At 43.0% G+C, this 16,673-nt stretch overlaps 1 protein-coding gene across 1 annotated transcript in view; it reads left to right on the top strand.

Moving 5' to 3' along the window:
- The first annotated feature begins 203 nt into the window (after positions 1–203).
- The window catches only part of LOC132892495 (coiled-coil domain-containing protein 74A), a 35,539-nt gene continuing 19,069 nt past the window's right edge, over positions 204–16,673 (top strand). Inside the window, exons 1-5 of the mRNA XM_060930785.1 lie at positions 204–313; positions 15,510–15,683; positions 15,798–15,845; positions 15,935–15,986; positions 16,086–16,266. Coding sequence (XP_060786768.1) covers positions 15,560–15,683; positions 15,798–15,845; positions 15,935–15,986; positions 16,086–16,266 — 405 coding nt within the window. The 5' untranslated portion in view covers positions 204–313; positions 15,510–15,559. The remainder of the gene's footprint in view (positions 314–15,509; positions 15,684–15,797; positions 15,846–15,934; positions 15,987–16,085; positions 16,267–16,673) is intronic.

The raw sequence follows: 16,673 nt of genomic DNA, 5'->3' as shown, positions 1-16,673 counted from the left end.
AAGTCTTTTCTACTTTTGCAACGGCCAAAAGATCGTTAAGGTGTTGATAATTGTAGCCGCCGCTCTACTAGTAAGTAATAAGCACTTTTTTAAAAGGTCATTTACATATCACTTCCGGTGTTCCTGTCGAGTTTGCTGTTGTCATGACAACATTTGATTCCTGCTGAGGACCCAAGGGAAGTGACTTCTTTATCGTTACAACCTTTTTGGCTGAATTTTCATGATGCTTTTGAAAAGTACATCTGATTAAAGTTTTCAGGTTTTTCGACCGTGGAGATGTGTTCCACAAGACTTCAGGGATGAGCTGCTCCAGGTAGTGTTAGAGTAGCGCTCTCTCTCTCTCTCTCTCTCTCTCTGTGCTCAGACAGGGCTTAGATTAACGGTTTTGTTCGCTCTTTGTATACAGTGCATTCCAGCGAAGTAGTAGTAGATGATGATGTTGGGTTCTTTCACAGGGAATAAAGACTACCTTGAGTTTAGGGTTCAGTCCCTTTACTTAACATCAGCAGGTGTTTTTCCATGAATGACCTACGACTCGGAACCGTATAAAAGCCCATCCTATGTACATACATAAATCAACAGGTTAAATGTCAAACTAATTACATTACACCATAGGTCGGGGTTCAGTATTGTTTGTGTATCAGAAGCAGATAACGGGAAGAGCCGACAGTCGAGCTAGAATTATGAATAAAGGCCTTTAGGGCCGTTACACACCGGATACGACATGAAATTTTCACACAAAGTATGTACACACCGAGCCCAATGCGATTAAAAAAAAATACATAAGGCCAAATTACTCAATTCTGATTGGTCAATCAAGGAGGGCTTTTTTTCCTTAACACGGGGCCATATTTCTGAAATGCTATTGGCTAGTTCGTTGCTTGGTTACAGCTACAAAAATTAGCAAGTTTTGTCAACAAAATGGCTGACTCTGCAAGCGAAAATGAAAATACCCCCCCCCCCCCCCCCCCCCAAAAAAAGTACGAATTTTTGGCTTTCCGTGTTTAAGAAATGGGCCGCAGAAAGACAAATAAACGACTCTCTAGTGGCATATGAATGCTGTGAGTTAGACAAGGTGCTATAACAGTTTTATGCATAAGTGAGGAAAGAAAATGGGGAAAACTACGGACCAGACTCTCTTAAAGTAATGCAGGCAGCATTGGATTGGCATCTGAAACAAGAGAAATATCCGGGATCAATCCTGAAAGATGTTAAAATCCTGTCCAAAATCCTCGTGTCGTGTCGCTGTATGATGATGAAAGACGCTTTTGAAACTGATTCAAACGTGCAAGACAGTCTCGCGCCCTGATTGGTACAGAAAACATGAATGACAAATGTTGTGAACTTGAATGGGTTCCAAAGTATGAATTTGGCCCTATATATTATAAACAAGTAATCGTATGGTTCCTCGTAAAGTTAAGGATCAATTTCACTCGTGATTTCAAAGTTTTGAAATTGCCCGAGTTGCAACTTCGAAATCACTCATGAAATTAATCCTTAATTTTACTCGGCCCCATACGATTACCTATACTAACGTGTTCTATTTCGTGCCGTGACTGTCAGTAGTGTCCTGAGTGAATGAGGGAGTCGTCTAGCAGTGATGAAGACAATAATTATAGACATGTTCTCAAGAAAGAGAAAGTCCTGGATACAAACGACAACGGAGAGTTTCATAATCCTGTTAAAGAGCTGAAGCTGAGACAAGAAAGGAAGAAATGTTCACGGGTGAAACAACATGGAGTTTTATTCCTATCTTTTAAGTCCAGTAAATGAGAGCAAACGCAGGAACTCATCAGCAGAAGGTTCCTGAACGCGAAATGAATAAATACTGCTCTCAAACTGAAAGACCACAATCTTGATTAAAGACAGGAACAAAACTAAATAGAAATATAACCCATTAGCTCCCAGACATGAGTAATACCGGCGCATAGCAGAGACTCGCTGCTACATCCGAGGCTGTTTTGCCGTCCGTTTCCCGGTGTCACCACGTGACGTCTGATCCACACAACGTGATTGGTTGATGCCTTTATTCGTAGTGCGAAAGCTCAGGAAAATCCACCTCAATGCAGAAAAATGTCTCTTTTTCGCTGCGTAATATTCGCATTTTTTGTGAAAAGCACTCATGACAAAACAGTTTTATATATTTATATATATCTCGACGGGGCGGCACGGTGGTGTAGTGGTTAGCGCTGTCGCCTCACAGCAAGAAGGTCCTGGGTTCGAGCCCCGTGGCCGGCGAGGGCCTTTCTGTGTGGAGTTTGCATGCTCTCCCCGTGTCCGCGTGGGTTTCCTCCGGGTGCTCCGGTTTCCCCACAGTCCAAAGACATGCAGGTTAGGTTAACTGGTGACTCTAAATTGACCGTAGGTGTGAATGTGAGTGTGAATGGTTGTCTGTGTCTATGTGTCAGCCCTGTGATGACCTGGCGACTTGTCCAGGGTGTACCCCGCCTTTCGCCTGTAGTCAGCTGGGATAGGCTCCAGCTTGCCTGCGACCCTGTAGAAGGATAAAGCGGCTAGAGATAATGAGATGAGATATATCTCGACGTGCAAATTAATCGCACGAAAAAAGCACCCCCGGTGTGTACAGGCCTTAAAGGAGATACGCAGAACCTTTATTTTTTAAATAAATTTCTGAGTGGCTAGTATCTCCATCCTTGTATGCTGCATAAATGGGAATAAAAAAATATTTTTTTTTCGCGGTCCAAATCCTGCGCTCTGATTGGCTGGCGAGCGGGTCCGTATCCTATGATACGGTCCCCAGTTACAGACCTCTGGCGACTTGCTCGTTCACAACAAACATATAGTATTTTTTTTGTCAACACTTTTGATAATCTTGTAAATAAATCTTATAAAAAAGATAAATGTTGACAAAAAATGGTACTATGTTTGTTGTTGTGAACGTTTTTTAAATAAGATTTATTTATAAGATTATCAAAAATCTTGTACATTTTTGTCAGCATTTCTCAGGAGAATAGCATTAATTTTACAGCATGGATGGCGATAACGACAGTGTTCACAGCGAAAGCGAGTTTTACTACCCTGAGGAAGAAGAAATAAAACATTTCAGGAGAAAGCTAAAACCTGTAATTTGCTAACGCCGAGCAAAAACATGGCTGAATCCCGAATGACTCCTATTTGCATAAATAGGGGACTACATAGGCGGCAAAATGTAGGGTTTTTTTTTCCTGCCATGGAAGTGCACTTGTATATTGAGGAGAAAGCAATTTGCATTACAGCCGTGAATGAGGATTCAAAATGGCGGCTCGGCTCGATATTCCCTTTCGGGCGCTCTCGTTTTCTGTTAGAATTTGGTAAAGAAAAAAATAATTATATTATTTACCAGCTTAAGGTCGGTTCGTATGGTGAAATACCGTGACCTCGGCACAGAGGGCCTCGCTCAGTACTTTCAAGACCTCGGTCACGGTATTTCACGATATTTATTTATTTATTTATTTATTTATTTAGAGAGTTAAAATCGACCGCAAAGTTGGCATTCAAGCTGAGCCAGCCAGCCCTGAGTGCGTGACGTCACAGCGGGAACCGGTTTTAAGGTTGAGGCCTTTGACAGCTACAGACCAAAGTCATCTCATCTCATCTCATTATCTCTAGCCGCTTTATCCTGTCCTACAGGGTCGCAGGCAAGCTGGAGCCTATCCCAGCTGACTACGGACGAAAGGCGGGGTACACCCTGGACAAGTCGCCAGGTCATCACAGGGCTGACACATAGACACAGATAACCATTCACACCTACGGTCAGTTTAGAGTCACCAGTTAACCTAACCTGCATGTCTTTGGACTGTGGGGGAAACCGGAGCACCCGGAGGAAACCCACGCGGACATCGGGAGAACATGCAAACTCCTCACAGAAAGGCCCTCGCTGGCCACGGGGCTCGAACCCGGACCTTCTTGCTGTGACTCGACAGCAGCACTAACCACTACACCTGCCCACCAAAGTCATATAAATAAAAAAATATTTACGGTGAAAGTAAGAAATACCGTTACCGACTTGCTCAACTAAGACTGATTTGACTTCATTGATTGTAGGTTGACTCTCATTAAAACAGGATAGGTGTTATAACTTATGCAACATATGTACATGCATGCATTTTCACTGATAAAATGTAAAAGGCTAATTAAATAATCAGATGAACTGAGACAATCACATTCTGAAGCAAATTAAATAATCTTGTACTGGTAACTTGCATACACAATCCAAGTTACATGTATTAATTGAAATGCAGGTAAACAATGAGTGTTGTTTTGGATCCAGATGATGATCTTCGCATCTTACCTATCTATGTTCTCGCTTCTTGTGGCTGATTGTTTTTGAAACAATCTGACTTTCAGTTGTTCATACAGTTCTCTGTTCATTCACTTCTTCCACGAAGGGTGAGATATTGCTGCTGAGGCAAGCATATCCAGTGGAGAAATCAGATGGCTGGTTCACTCATTCTCCATTTTCTCCATACGGAGTCCTCCGCCATTACTGCTCGGCTCAGGCAATTACCAAAACCCGGGACAGGACGGGACATTACCGGTTTTAGCAACAACCGTGGGGAGGTCACTGCCCGAGCGATAATATGTCATGTCCCATTCCGTTCCGTCCTGGGTTTTAGCAACAACCCTCGGCTCACACTCCGGGAGAACTGGCGCAACTGCACTTGCTTTCCTTTTAAATAAATAAATAAATAAATAAAACAAATACCTTCCTTTTCTTGTAGTTATATTTAATTGTTGGTACTGCACCCTCTTTCAATACGGGCTTATAGCCAGTGCTTCTCAACAGATCGGAGGTCTTGTACAAGTCTTCAGTAAAATGTGCAGAGCAGAGGAGAGACCACTTCGTAGGCACCCAATATGCCCGTGAACTTCTCACAAAACACTTCTAAATCTTTGTAGTTTGAACATTCTTGGGCCATGAATGCAACGTAAATCCACCTTCTGTCATGTTGCTGTACCGGGCAGCAACACATCTACACTACCGTTCAAAAGTTTGGGGTCACTTTGAAATTTCCTTATTTTTGAAAGAAATGCACTGTTCTTTTCAATGAAGATCACTTTAAACTAATAAGAAATACACTCTATACATTGCTAATGTAGTAAATGACTATTCTAGCTGCAAATATCTGGTTTTTGGTGCAATATCTCCATAGGTGTATAGAGGCCCATTTCCAGCAACTATCACTCCAGTGTTCTAATGGTACAATGTGTTTGCTCATTGCCTCAGAAGGCTAATGGATGATTAGAGAACCCTTGTACAATCATGTTAGCACAGCTGAAAACAGTTTAGCGCTTTAGAGAAGCTATAAAACTGACCTTCCTTTGAGCAGATTGAGTTTCTGGAGCATCACATTTGTGGGGTCGATTAAATGCTCAAAATGGCCAGAAAAATGTCTTGACTATATTTTCTATTCATTTTACAACTTATGGTGGTAAATAAAAGTGTGACTTTTCATGGAAAACACAAAATTGTCTGGGTGACCCCAAACTTTTGAACGGTAGTGTACGTGGCATGGAGATAAATGAGCTCAAAATGGAGGATCGGAATTGTAGTCAGCTTTGTTATAGTATAGTGGAAATGGCAATGAGACCGATAGACTTCCTGCTGTGATGTTACAGATGCCAAGGTCATTCACTCAGACCGCTACCTATATGAATCACTTTAATTGTAAAAATTACTATATTAGATTTATTGTTAACGCTTAAAACTATTCCTGTGCCATTCTTGAGGTCTCAAGGCATTTATAAATGAAAGTGAGGCCATGGCTCTGCGTATCTCCTTTAAGAGTTCTTCTTTAGTGTTCTACCTGATGGCAGGTCTGGCTCTGACGTCCATCACAGTGACTAGGGAACATTACAGTAGTGCCTTCTACTGCATTATTATAGAAGTTTTTCTCCTCTCAATCATTCACACCTATGGACAACTTAGTGTAGCCAGTTAACCTAACCGCATGTCTTTGGGGTAAACTGGAGCACCCAGAGGAAACCCATGCAGACACAGGGAGAACATGCAAACTTCACAAAGAAAGGCCCCCTATCAGCCACTGGGGTTGAACCCAGAACCTGCTTGCTGTGAGGTGACAGTGCTAACCATTACACCACCGTGCCAACCCCTGAAGAGTTAAAGTAGACTTAAGAATTGAAGTAGCACATAACGTTCTGTCTACCAGCAGTTTACCCCCAGTGCGAAATTTGCCCAACTGGAGCTGTGTTGGAACCATTGATTTCTACGTAAAATATCTGGATAGCTCATTGGCCAGTCAGGGTGAAGCAATCTGGCTGCCATATTACCACGCACATTGGATTGGTACAATCATATCTCTACCTAGGAAGCTACACAAAACTAGACATCAAAAAGAGGCTCTCCCTGCCTCAAGGCTTTCCACATAGGTATGTGGAAGGCCAGGGAGGTCCCTTAATCCATGCCATTTCTGTTGCTGCCGCCTTTCCTGCTTTAGCCATTCCATGCAGGTACATGGAAGGGCAGGAAGGTGTGCTTTTCCAGCTTCAAGGCTTTCCATGTAAGCACATGGAAGGGCAGGGAGGTTCCATATTCCGACCTTAATCAACATCATGTCTGTTGTCATTGATACCTGCTCTGTTCTGTACCCTATGTTTTTTTTTTTGTTGTTGTTGTTGTTGCTGCAGCTCTCCCTGCTTTAGCCTTTCCATGTAGGTACATGGTAGGGCAGGAAGGCATGCTCTCCTTGCCCCAAGGCTTTCCATGTATTAATGTGGAAGTAGAGGGAGATGCCAGAGCAGAGCTACCTGCCAAATAAAACTCATTGCAAATATTGTAATGTAAACAGAGTTCCTTGATGAAGTGGTCCTGACAGAAATACTGTTAAGACATGACTGTGAGAATGAAGTGAACATGAGAAAATAATCCTGTTTCAACAACTGTCAGGCATGCAGTTGTAGGGGAGGCAAATCCAAATCATGAGACTAAAGACAATGTAAGGGTTGAGCAAGGGGTCGGTTGATGTACTAACAGCTTGTGAAAGGAACAGCAAAAGTTCAGAGTCCAAACCAAACAGAAAGCAGGGTCAAAGTCACTAGAGTCAAACATGAGGAACAAACAGCTTGGTATGATCAGGTAAACGTATACAGAACAATACTTCTGTGGCTTGAAACTGAGGTTCTTAAATACTGGTGGCTGATGAAGTATCATGAGGAACAGGTGCGGTGGCGATTAGAATTAGGGAGAGGGAGGGTGCTGTGGTGTTTGGGAGTTGTAGTCCGTGGTGACCATGTTTGGAGGCTGCTACAGACTCTGATTGCTGGTACTATCACTCTGGGAGTGCTTTCTTTTCTAGGACATCCACGTTTTCTTGGCGCTGGTTTCCCAGGATGCATGGCATGGAATTGGGTTAATAGTGGGTCTAAGATGTCCTTGGCAGGTACCCTGCTGCGCTCCTCCAGACCATCCTGCTCCCAGTCCACCAGATATTCCAAGTTGCCCTGCCTGCGATGGGAATTGAGAATCCTATATATCTGGTACATCGGTTGTCCTTCCAGTTGTAGAGGCAAAGGGCATTCTGTGGAGGGTGAATTTGTGGCCAGAGGTCCAGGAATGGCAGGCTTAAGACATGATATGTGGGTGACAGGTAGCAGTGTTGTGGGAGTTCCAGTCTGTAAGAGACCTCGTTGATTCGACAGAGGACCCTGAAGGGGCCAATGTACCTGGCACTGAGTTTCTGACATGCATTGGGATTCTGTAGGTCCTTGGTGGACACCCAGACTCTGTCTTCTGGTGCATACACAGGTGTCTCCCCTCTGTGCTTCTTGGCATAGAACTTATATGTGGCAGCGGGGGCGTGGTCAAGCGCCGGTCTGTGACAGGAGGGCGGAGTCAGGGAAGGTAAGTGGCAGAATCACGTCACCTGAGAGCAATTAACCTGTTTGTGTGTCTTCCCAGTGACTGCGCCCTATATCAGGAGGGAGAGCGAGAGCAGAGGAAGCTCAACCCTGAACCAGACGCCAGTTGTGTGTGTGTCTCTGTGAAAAGTATTGTTAGACTGAAAAGTGTGGCAATAAAGCCAGTTTATAAAACCTGATCTCTGTCCTGCCGTCCTCTGTGCTCCACCCACACGTAGGGTCGCTTACATTATATCTCCTGGATACTTGCTATAGTCATTGATGGACACTCTCCCACACCTGTTCACTTCTTTGAAACCATGAGTCTATTACCAGAATGTGTATGGGTGAGTCATCCCAAGGGAATAATGGTGGCTGGTACCCAAGGATGCACTGGAATGGGTAATTTGTGTGGCTGAGTGTTTGAGAGTTTTGGGCGTATTCGGCCCAGGGGAGAAACTGAGACCAGTCTTTGGGGTTTTCAAGACAGAATACCCTCAGGAAGCAACCAGTTTCCTGATTTGTGCATTTCACTTGGTCATTGGACTGCAGTTGATGCCCCGAAGTTAGACTCACTGATATCCCTAGTTTGTCCATGAATTTTGCCCATAATCTAGATGAGAATTGGGGTCCCTGATCACTCACTATATCTTCGGGGATCCTGTAGTACCTGAAGACATGGGAGAAAATGAGCTCTGTTGTTTTGAATGCTGTGAGTAGGCCAGGCAAGGGAATGAGTTTCAGAACTTTGGAGAATCGATGGATGACTACCATAATTATAGTGTGGTCTTGTGATTTGGGTAGATGGGTGATGAAGTCTATAGCCAGATGGTACCAGGGTCTCTGGGGTGTGGGCAGTGGCATGAGCTTACCTGTGGGCAGAGCCCGGGGCACCTTGGCATGAGCACAGGCAGAGCAGGAAGAGATGAACTGATTGTCAGGTATCATGTTCTCCCACCAGTACTTGAGCTTGTAGGTGTGTTGGCTATAGAGGTGCCCCATGGTAGGAGATGAGTGCACCCAAGTGATGAGGCGACCCCAAAATTATGGTGGGACAAATTGGGGGGACATGCTTCTGGAGGGTTTTGAGGTTGGGCTTGTGTCAGTTCTTTGTCAATTTCTCATGAGAGAGTGTTAACAAAACACTTGGGTGGCAGGATGGGTGTGGATTCTTGATTGAGGGTCGTGGGGATGTGGATTCTGGATAGCGCATTAGCTTTAGTGTTTCTGGAGCCAGGACGGTATGAGATGGTAAATTGAAAGTGGGTGAAGAAGAGTGCCCAACATTCCTGATGTGGGTTCAACCGTTTGACTGACTTGAGGTATTTGAGATTCTTGTGGTCAGTGAGGATGATGAATGGATGTGCCAGTGCCTCCACTCCTCTTGGGCCAGTTTAATAGATAGAAGTTCCCTGTTACCTATATTATAATTCTGCTTGGCTGGTGTAAGTTTCTTGGAGAAGAATGCCACGGGGTGTAGTTTAGGCCAGGGGTTCTCAACCTTTTCTGCTTTGAGGCCCACCTATTCATATTTGTAACTAGTTGGGGCCCATTAAAAAAAGATCAATTATTTTGGCTCATCTATTCTATTAGAGTCTAATAATCTATTGTAAAGTATATGTAATGGAATGCAACATCACTCCCTGTTACAGATGGGAGCCCAGGAATTAAATAAATGCAATAAAAACAAAATTTTTAATTGTAGGTATTTATTTAAAACTGTATGGATGTGCCAGAAGCCAACATAAAACCATGCATGCAGGACATTCTCAGCCAAAAGGGATTAATCATTCAAAAGTGGAGTCTTGTCGATTAGCACAATAACTTATTGTCATGTTTGTGTACAGCAAACAAGCAAATTATTAAAACCAAGAAGTACACTCAAAAGAAGTGTACATATTTACTCAATGGGAAGGATCCTTACACATTAACAAGGAAGGATTTTTCCTACAAATTGGAAATTATCCATCCGTTGAGTTCCCCAACATCTCAAACTACCTGGTGCTGCAGACATCACTCTCCACAGACAAACCGATGAAAACCTGGAAGAGCATGGAGGCATTCAACTTTTTATAGGCTGGGTTAAAGATCTGGGGATCAGGACACTACAAGATAAATGGTGGTAGACAGATCTAAGTGCAGGAAGAGTGTTTATTAGCAGGCATCATATTTACAAAAATGAAAGCAAAGCAGAATCATAAAGCAGAGTATTTAAACAACGTTATAAACATGGTTAGAAACAAACGTGACCGTGATAATGATAATACTTCGCAAAGCCTCCGTGAAAATGGCATCCGTATCTGTGCATGGTGATTGCGCTCAAATCAGTATCAGGTGTTTCCCATAACGACTGGGTCCCAAGAGCACGCACAATGCACTCCGTGAGCCAGCACAGCCACTTGAGCTGCACCAGACTCAAATGTGCAAAGATGTAACAGTTAAGTGTTCACCTGCTGTGTGACCACAACTTTTAGCTCACGTGTATATTGCCATGCATCGCCACCAAAATGCCTAATTTTCATCGATAACCCATCGCAAAGCATTATAGAGCTGTAGTATGACCTTGGCTTAATGAGGCAGATGCGACATTGGATGCAACCCAGCAATTGTACCGTACTACGAGTTAAAATTAGCTTCAACTTGAAAAAAAAAATTCATGGCCCACTAGATGGTACTTTGCAGCCCACTAATGGGTTGCGGCCCAGTGGTTGGGAAACACTGGTTTAGGCTTCTCTCTGAAGTGTTGGAACAAGATGCCTCCCACTCCAGTTTCAGATGTGTCTACTTCAATGGTAAAGGGCTTCACAAGGTCTCGGTGTTTGAGGATAGGTACTGGGGTGAAGGCCAACTTGAGCTGGGTAAAAGCATCCTCTACCCCCTGGTTCCACTGAAGACACTTGGGCCCTATCTTGAGCAAGGCAGTGAGAGAAACGGCAATGGTACTGAACCCTCAGATGAACCATCGGTAAAAGTTTGTGAATCCCAGGAAACGTTGGAGCTCTTTGACTCTAGTGGGTGTTGGCCAGGTGGTTACTCTGGCTACTTTGTTGGAGTTCATGTTAACCCCTCCTGCACTGATGATGTACCTCAGGAATGAGATTTGGGAAACATGGAACTTACATTTTCTGCTTTGACATATAACTGGTTTTCAGGGAGATGGGTGAGTACTGATTTTACATGCTCTTGATGACTGACTTCGTCAGGGGAATAGATGAGAATGTTTTCGATGTATGCGATTATGTAACATCTAAGCATGTCTCAGAGTGTGTCGTTTATTATACATTGATTCCAATGTCTAATAAATGACACACTCCGAGACATGCTTAGATGTTACATAATCGCATACATCGAAAACATTCTCATCTACTCCTCTGATGCTGGGCACACAAGAGCCCAGATGGCATGACACAGTATTCAAAGTGCTCAGAGGCAGTGCTAAATGCAGTTTTCCATTCATCACCTTCTCAGATATGCACCAGGTTGTAGGTGCTCCTGAGGTCTAGTTTGGTGAAAATGCAGACCTGCCAACCTTTACACATTTTGCGTAGCAGATACGCATTTAGACATCAAACTATGCTGCTACGATTTAACACTTCAAAATACGCAAAAAGCCATTTATGGCTTTGAGTTCAAAGATCTTTAATATTCCGGTTCAACTGTCTGTGCATTCGTGCACTAGGCAACTCGTCTATGGGTGTAACCGCATTGACCAGCAACCTGTAGAGAAAAGAAGACTTCGACCAATCACAGCGCTAGTTTTAAACTCTTCAAATAGGGCTAAGCGGAGAGCCGAGGAGCCGTCAAAACGAAAGTAACGAAATTGATTTTCATCCCTCTAGGTCGATCTTTATACTGTGACTGGTTTTACAAGGGAGGACGATGCTAAACACTGTTTTGAAGGTAAATGGGCAGGGCAAGGGTATTGTGAATAAAGCAAGGACAACAGTCCTAACGTCATAGTTCAAAGCACAGTGTTCCGCCTTATCTGAAGGAAATATTTGTTCCAGCTTGTTTTGATATTTGACCCAGGCTTCTCAATCCAAAAAATATTGCATAGCCTAAAGTGAAAATATAGTAGCCTACTGACGTTTCCATCCAGTCAACCGATAGACGCGTTAAAACCTTCTGAACTAGGCTACTTGTGCATGTGAGATTCAATGAGCAGCGCACGAAGTGTTTTCACGTAAGTGCATGTGGTGGATGATGATGTGTGTTTGTGTATGTGTGTGCCTTGCAGTTAATAATACACATGACGTCAGATGAGGATACTGACAGAGAGAGGGAAGCAAATCTAAAAAGAAGTGAGTCTATGCCCCTCAGAAGTTCCTAACGAAGTATCAAGATCAATGGCCATGCCTCTGCCCCTCTAAACTGCCTAATCATGCGTTTTGCACAGTGTGCAATTATGATTTTGACATTAGCCATCAAGGAAATACAGGTAATAATATTGCTAACAGAAATGCTTGCATTTATATACATAGGCCATTATTTTTTCCAAATTAGGCCAGGTCAGTGAATATGAATATTATAAAGGCTATGTTATTGGATAGGCCAGAGTAGCCTATAATTTATTTTCAGTAAATTTTTCTGTAAGTGTGGTAATCAGTTTGCATTTACTAAATATTAATATTGAAAAATTATATATTTATATAGGTACTCTGGAATATTCACTTTCGATGTTTAGTGTAGCCTAGTTCAAAGTGTAGCGAGGAGCAACAGAATCTCTTTTACGGTCAAAACTAAATTTATGAAAAAAGGATTTAGTGTGTGCGTGTGTGTATTTTGCAGACTGCCGGCGTCTGTTTTAAAAGACATAGGCTATAGCCCTTTGGTTTTTCTGTTATCTATACAATATAATACTAAATGTCAAAAGGGACATAGCATGCTATTTGGGATTCTTTGTTGTTTATAATTCCCAATGTATTTAAGACACAATATGCCAAAGGCAGTACATTTATCCCTTATCTTTAAGTTTAAAGTCTGTATAAGGGACATATTTTTCAGGCACAGTTGCCTTGTGCCAAATGTCTTGGTGAAAGCATTGGAAATATATTCATGCCTTTTCATTAAAAGAGTTCTTGTTTTCTTCATAGTCTACTTGTATGTTGAATAACTAGATATGGTGGTGAGTGGGAACTCTGTGCTTAGTAATACATTGTAATGAGTGAGCATGTGAACAATCAATACTGATCAGCAAATGTGCCTGACCTCACGCCGTGCTACGCTGCACCACCGCGATAAGTTGCTACTCAAAATTTTTTTCCAAGGTTGGCAGGTATGAAAATGTAGGCAGACCGTAATTGTTCTAAGGCAGAAGGCTCTAGTGGTAGCAGATAAGGGTATTTTACAGTGATCTGGTTCAGTCCTCAGGAATCTATACAAGGTCTGAGACCCCCCCACACACAAAAAATAAGCCTGTGGATGCTGGGGATGTGGAAGGACGAATATAACCTTGTTGTGGTGCTTCTTGAATGCATTCCTCCATGGCAGTTTGCTCTGTGATTGGGTAAATGTGACAGCGTGGAGGTGTGCTCTCTACAGAGGTGGAAGCTAGGGCAAGTTGGGGCAGTTGCAAGCAGTACTGATGGCAGGATGGGGACCACCACAGAATCTCCTTGTGCTGCCAGAAAATGAGAGGATCGTGGAGCTGTAAACAGGGGAACCCCAGACAAGCCCTTCACCAAAAGGTCCACTATCAATAGCCTTAATAATTAGGGGTCATGGGAGTTCTTCTGTGGATAACTCGAGCTTTTGAATGACCTCTTGGTCAATGAAGTTGCTCTGCCCCAGAGTCTAATAGGGCAAAAAGAATATGGGAAGACTCAGAGGTTTAACAAGCTTAAGGAATCACTGAAGAGGCACTGTGACTCACTGGGGTGGCAGTGCTAGGTTCTTTCCTGAGGTTGTCATGTTTTCTGGGGTTGGGTGGTCAGACAGGACAGTGGACTAATGGATGACCAGGTTCACCACAGTAAAAGCATAGTCTCTCCTGGCATCTCCTTTCTCTCTCTGAGTGGGGCATGTGAATGTTAGAGACCTCCATGGGTGTAGGAGACTGAGTTGGCTGGATGCTTACAGGAGCATGCTGCAAGGAAGGCCTGATGCGGAGGAGATTGTCCAGCTTAATGGCCAGATCAATGAGAGAGTCCAAAGTGTGCTGCTCATCATGGCATGCAAGTTCGGTAAGTATGAGTGGGTCTAGACCTTAATAGAATGCGGCCTTCAATGCTAGTTCATTCCATCCGCCGCCAGCATATGGAATTCAAGGGCATATTCAGCTACTCTTCTTTCTCCATATAGTTAGCAGTTTTTCTCCTTCTATGCCCTCAGGCTGATGATCAAATACTCACTTGAACAGTTCAATGAAGCATTCGTAGGAGGTTGTGAGTTCAGCACCTCACTCCCATACTGTGGTGGCCCATTGCAGTGCCCTGTTGGTGAGCAGATTGAGAAACTAGGCAATCTATTGCTGATCGGTAGTCTCTGTTTGGGCCGTGAAGAACAGTGAGCATTGCTGGAGGAAACCCTTGCACTCCAATACCTCACTGGAGAATTTGTCTAGTCGAGGAATAAGCATAGACGAACTCATAGTAGGTGCTGGACGTGTCAGGACAGCCTGCAAGAAAGCAGCAGTGAGTTGTGATATACGGATGTTCAAAACACTCAACATTTGCCGGTGTTCTCTTAACAATGGTCCCTGTGCAGAAAGAGCAGTTTGGTTCACCTCCTGTGCTGCGTCCATGATGGCGAAGTATCCTGTCAGGGATGCAGGCATTTACGGATGCTGTGGAGGGGAGAGCAGGTGCGTTGCAAACTGGCAGCCAAACCCAAATCATGAGACTAAAGACAATGTCAGGGTCGAGCAAGGGGTTGGTCGATGTACTAACAGCATATCAGAGGAATAGCAAAAGTTCAGAGTCCGAAACAAACAGAAAGCAGGGTCAAAATCACTAGAGTCAAACACAAAGAACAAATGACTTTGTATGATCAGGTAAACATACACAGAACAATACTTCGCACTGGTGGCTTGAAACTGAGGTTCTTAAGTACTGGTGGCTGATGAGGTGTAATGAAGAACACGTGTGGCAGTGATTAGAATTCGGGAGAGGGAGGGTGCTGTGGTGTTTGGGAGTTGTAGTCTGTGGCAGCCATGTTTGGAGGCTGACATGAACTCTGATTGCTGGCGCTGTCAGTAACAAACTGTCATAAATAGAAAGGAAGAAGAAATATATGAAAGAGATAGATACACTGTATAAGAGAACTGAAATCTCTGTAAAATAATTATAGTAGTAAAAGAACCGTTCAAAAAAATTATCAGACTGAACTGGAAAAAAAAAACACTAACAATGATGGGGAGTACTATAAAGATATGTAAGGAATATGGGTAAAGTTGAGAAAATAATAGGAGGTAACGAAAGGATAAAAGTCAGGAAATACTTTTCTTGAGACATATTTTTGATTGGATATGATGGTTTAACACATAAGCCAAGTACACATGATGAGTGTGGTAAAATGGCCACTTGAACGCTTCGCTCGTCTGTACAGCACATATTGGCCAATGAGCTATCCAGAGTTTTTTACGTAGAGATCAGTTGTTGGAACCCTCGATAGGGCTCTTTACCCTTTTCTATTTTCCTGTGAATGTGAGCAAGCATTGCCATCAGACAGACACGGCCATAAGACAACTAAGACCAGTGTAGGGATGGACATGGCTGGGCCAAGGGTAGCCTCGCTGGAGAAAGACATCCTGTTCCTTCAGCAGACGCATACAGCCACACTGGAAAAGCTACACGAGGAAATTGAACACCTGAGGCGTGCTAACAAAGGTATGAAGAATCATTTTAAACATTGTAGTTCAATGTTGTTCAGTATGTGGGCGCTGTAAATTAGCAACTGTACAAGTGTCTTACCTTGCTCACAGATGTATCAGTCTTTTTCAGAGTTGCAGTATCAACTGATTATGGGAGCACAGCATCTTCCTCCAAGAGGTAGCATAAAAACTGTGTGCACAACATTTCTGTTAAATTTGAAAGATCTGTCATATAATCATCTCTGTGATGTATCCAACTCTTTTTAGAGCCTCGTCCAGGGAATTTACATAAAAAGCAGCGCCAGACTAGAGTCATCAGGTGATATACTACACTCACTCCACCTATTGTACATAGGAAACATTCACAAAATGACCAGCACCAGTTCATTCAACCTTTACTTGCTTCGATCTGCTTAAGCTTTGAAGAGAAGACAGAGACAAGACTTCATGGTGTAGAAAACAATGTGGCCATCATCATGTCTCTGCTTCCTTTGAGGATCCAAGACTGTTCATCCCGGTCTCCACGCATGCCAACCCTGCAAGAGTGCGAGGCCATAATCCAACAGCTCTATAACACCAATATCTTGCAGTCTCAAGAGGTGAGGAATCTGTCAGCTATATAGACCTATGCTGATTTTAAATTCTTATGTCACTATTATTGATAAAACTTTCATCATGATTTAGGATGTTTTTTTAAACATATGCAGTGTTTAACTGTATCCATTCTCCATGCATAACAATTAAGTTACATTTGCCAACATAATTAGTTGAACTGGCAGTTCTGACAACTATTTTATTTTTTCATTGAAATATTATATAGTGAACAAAAGAATGGGATCACATTAGATGAGAATTGTGCATGTGATTCTGGATTAGAAAAAACAAACCAATCAAAATAAGGAAGCTTAGAAGAAAGTTATGCTGCTTATACCTAGGCAGCCTGGTACCAAACGTAAGTGACTGCAGTGTTTTGAAGTGTCCATAATAACAAACATTGCAGTATAAC

The sequence above is a fragment of the Neoarius graeffei genome, chromosome 10 (assembly GCF_027579695.1).
Source record: "Neoarius graeffei isolate fNeoGra1 chromosome 10, fNeoGra1.pri, whole genome shotgun sequence".
Classification (NCBI taxonomy): domain Eukaryota; kingdom Metazoa; phylum Chordata; class Actinopteri; order Siluriformes; family Ariidae; genus Neoarius; species Neoarius graeffei.
The sequence above is the reverse complement of the archived record's forward strand: the minus strand, read 5'-3'. Positions and strand labels throughout refer to the sequence as shown.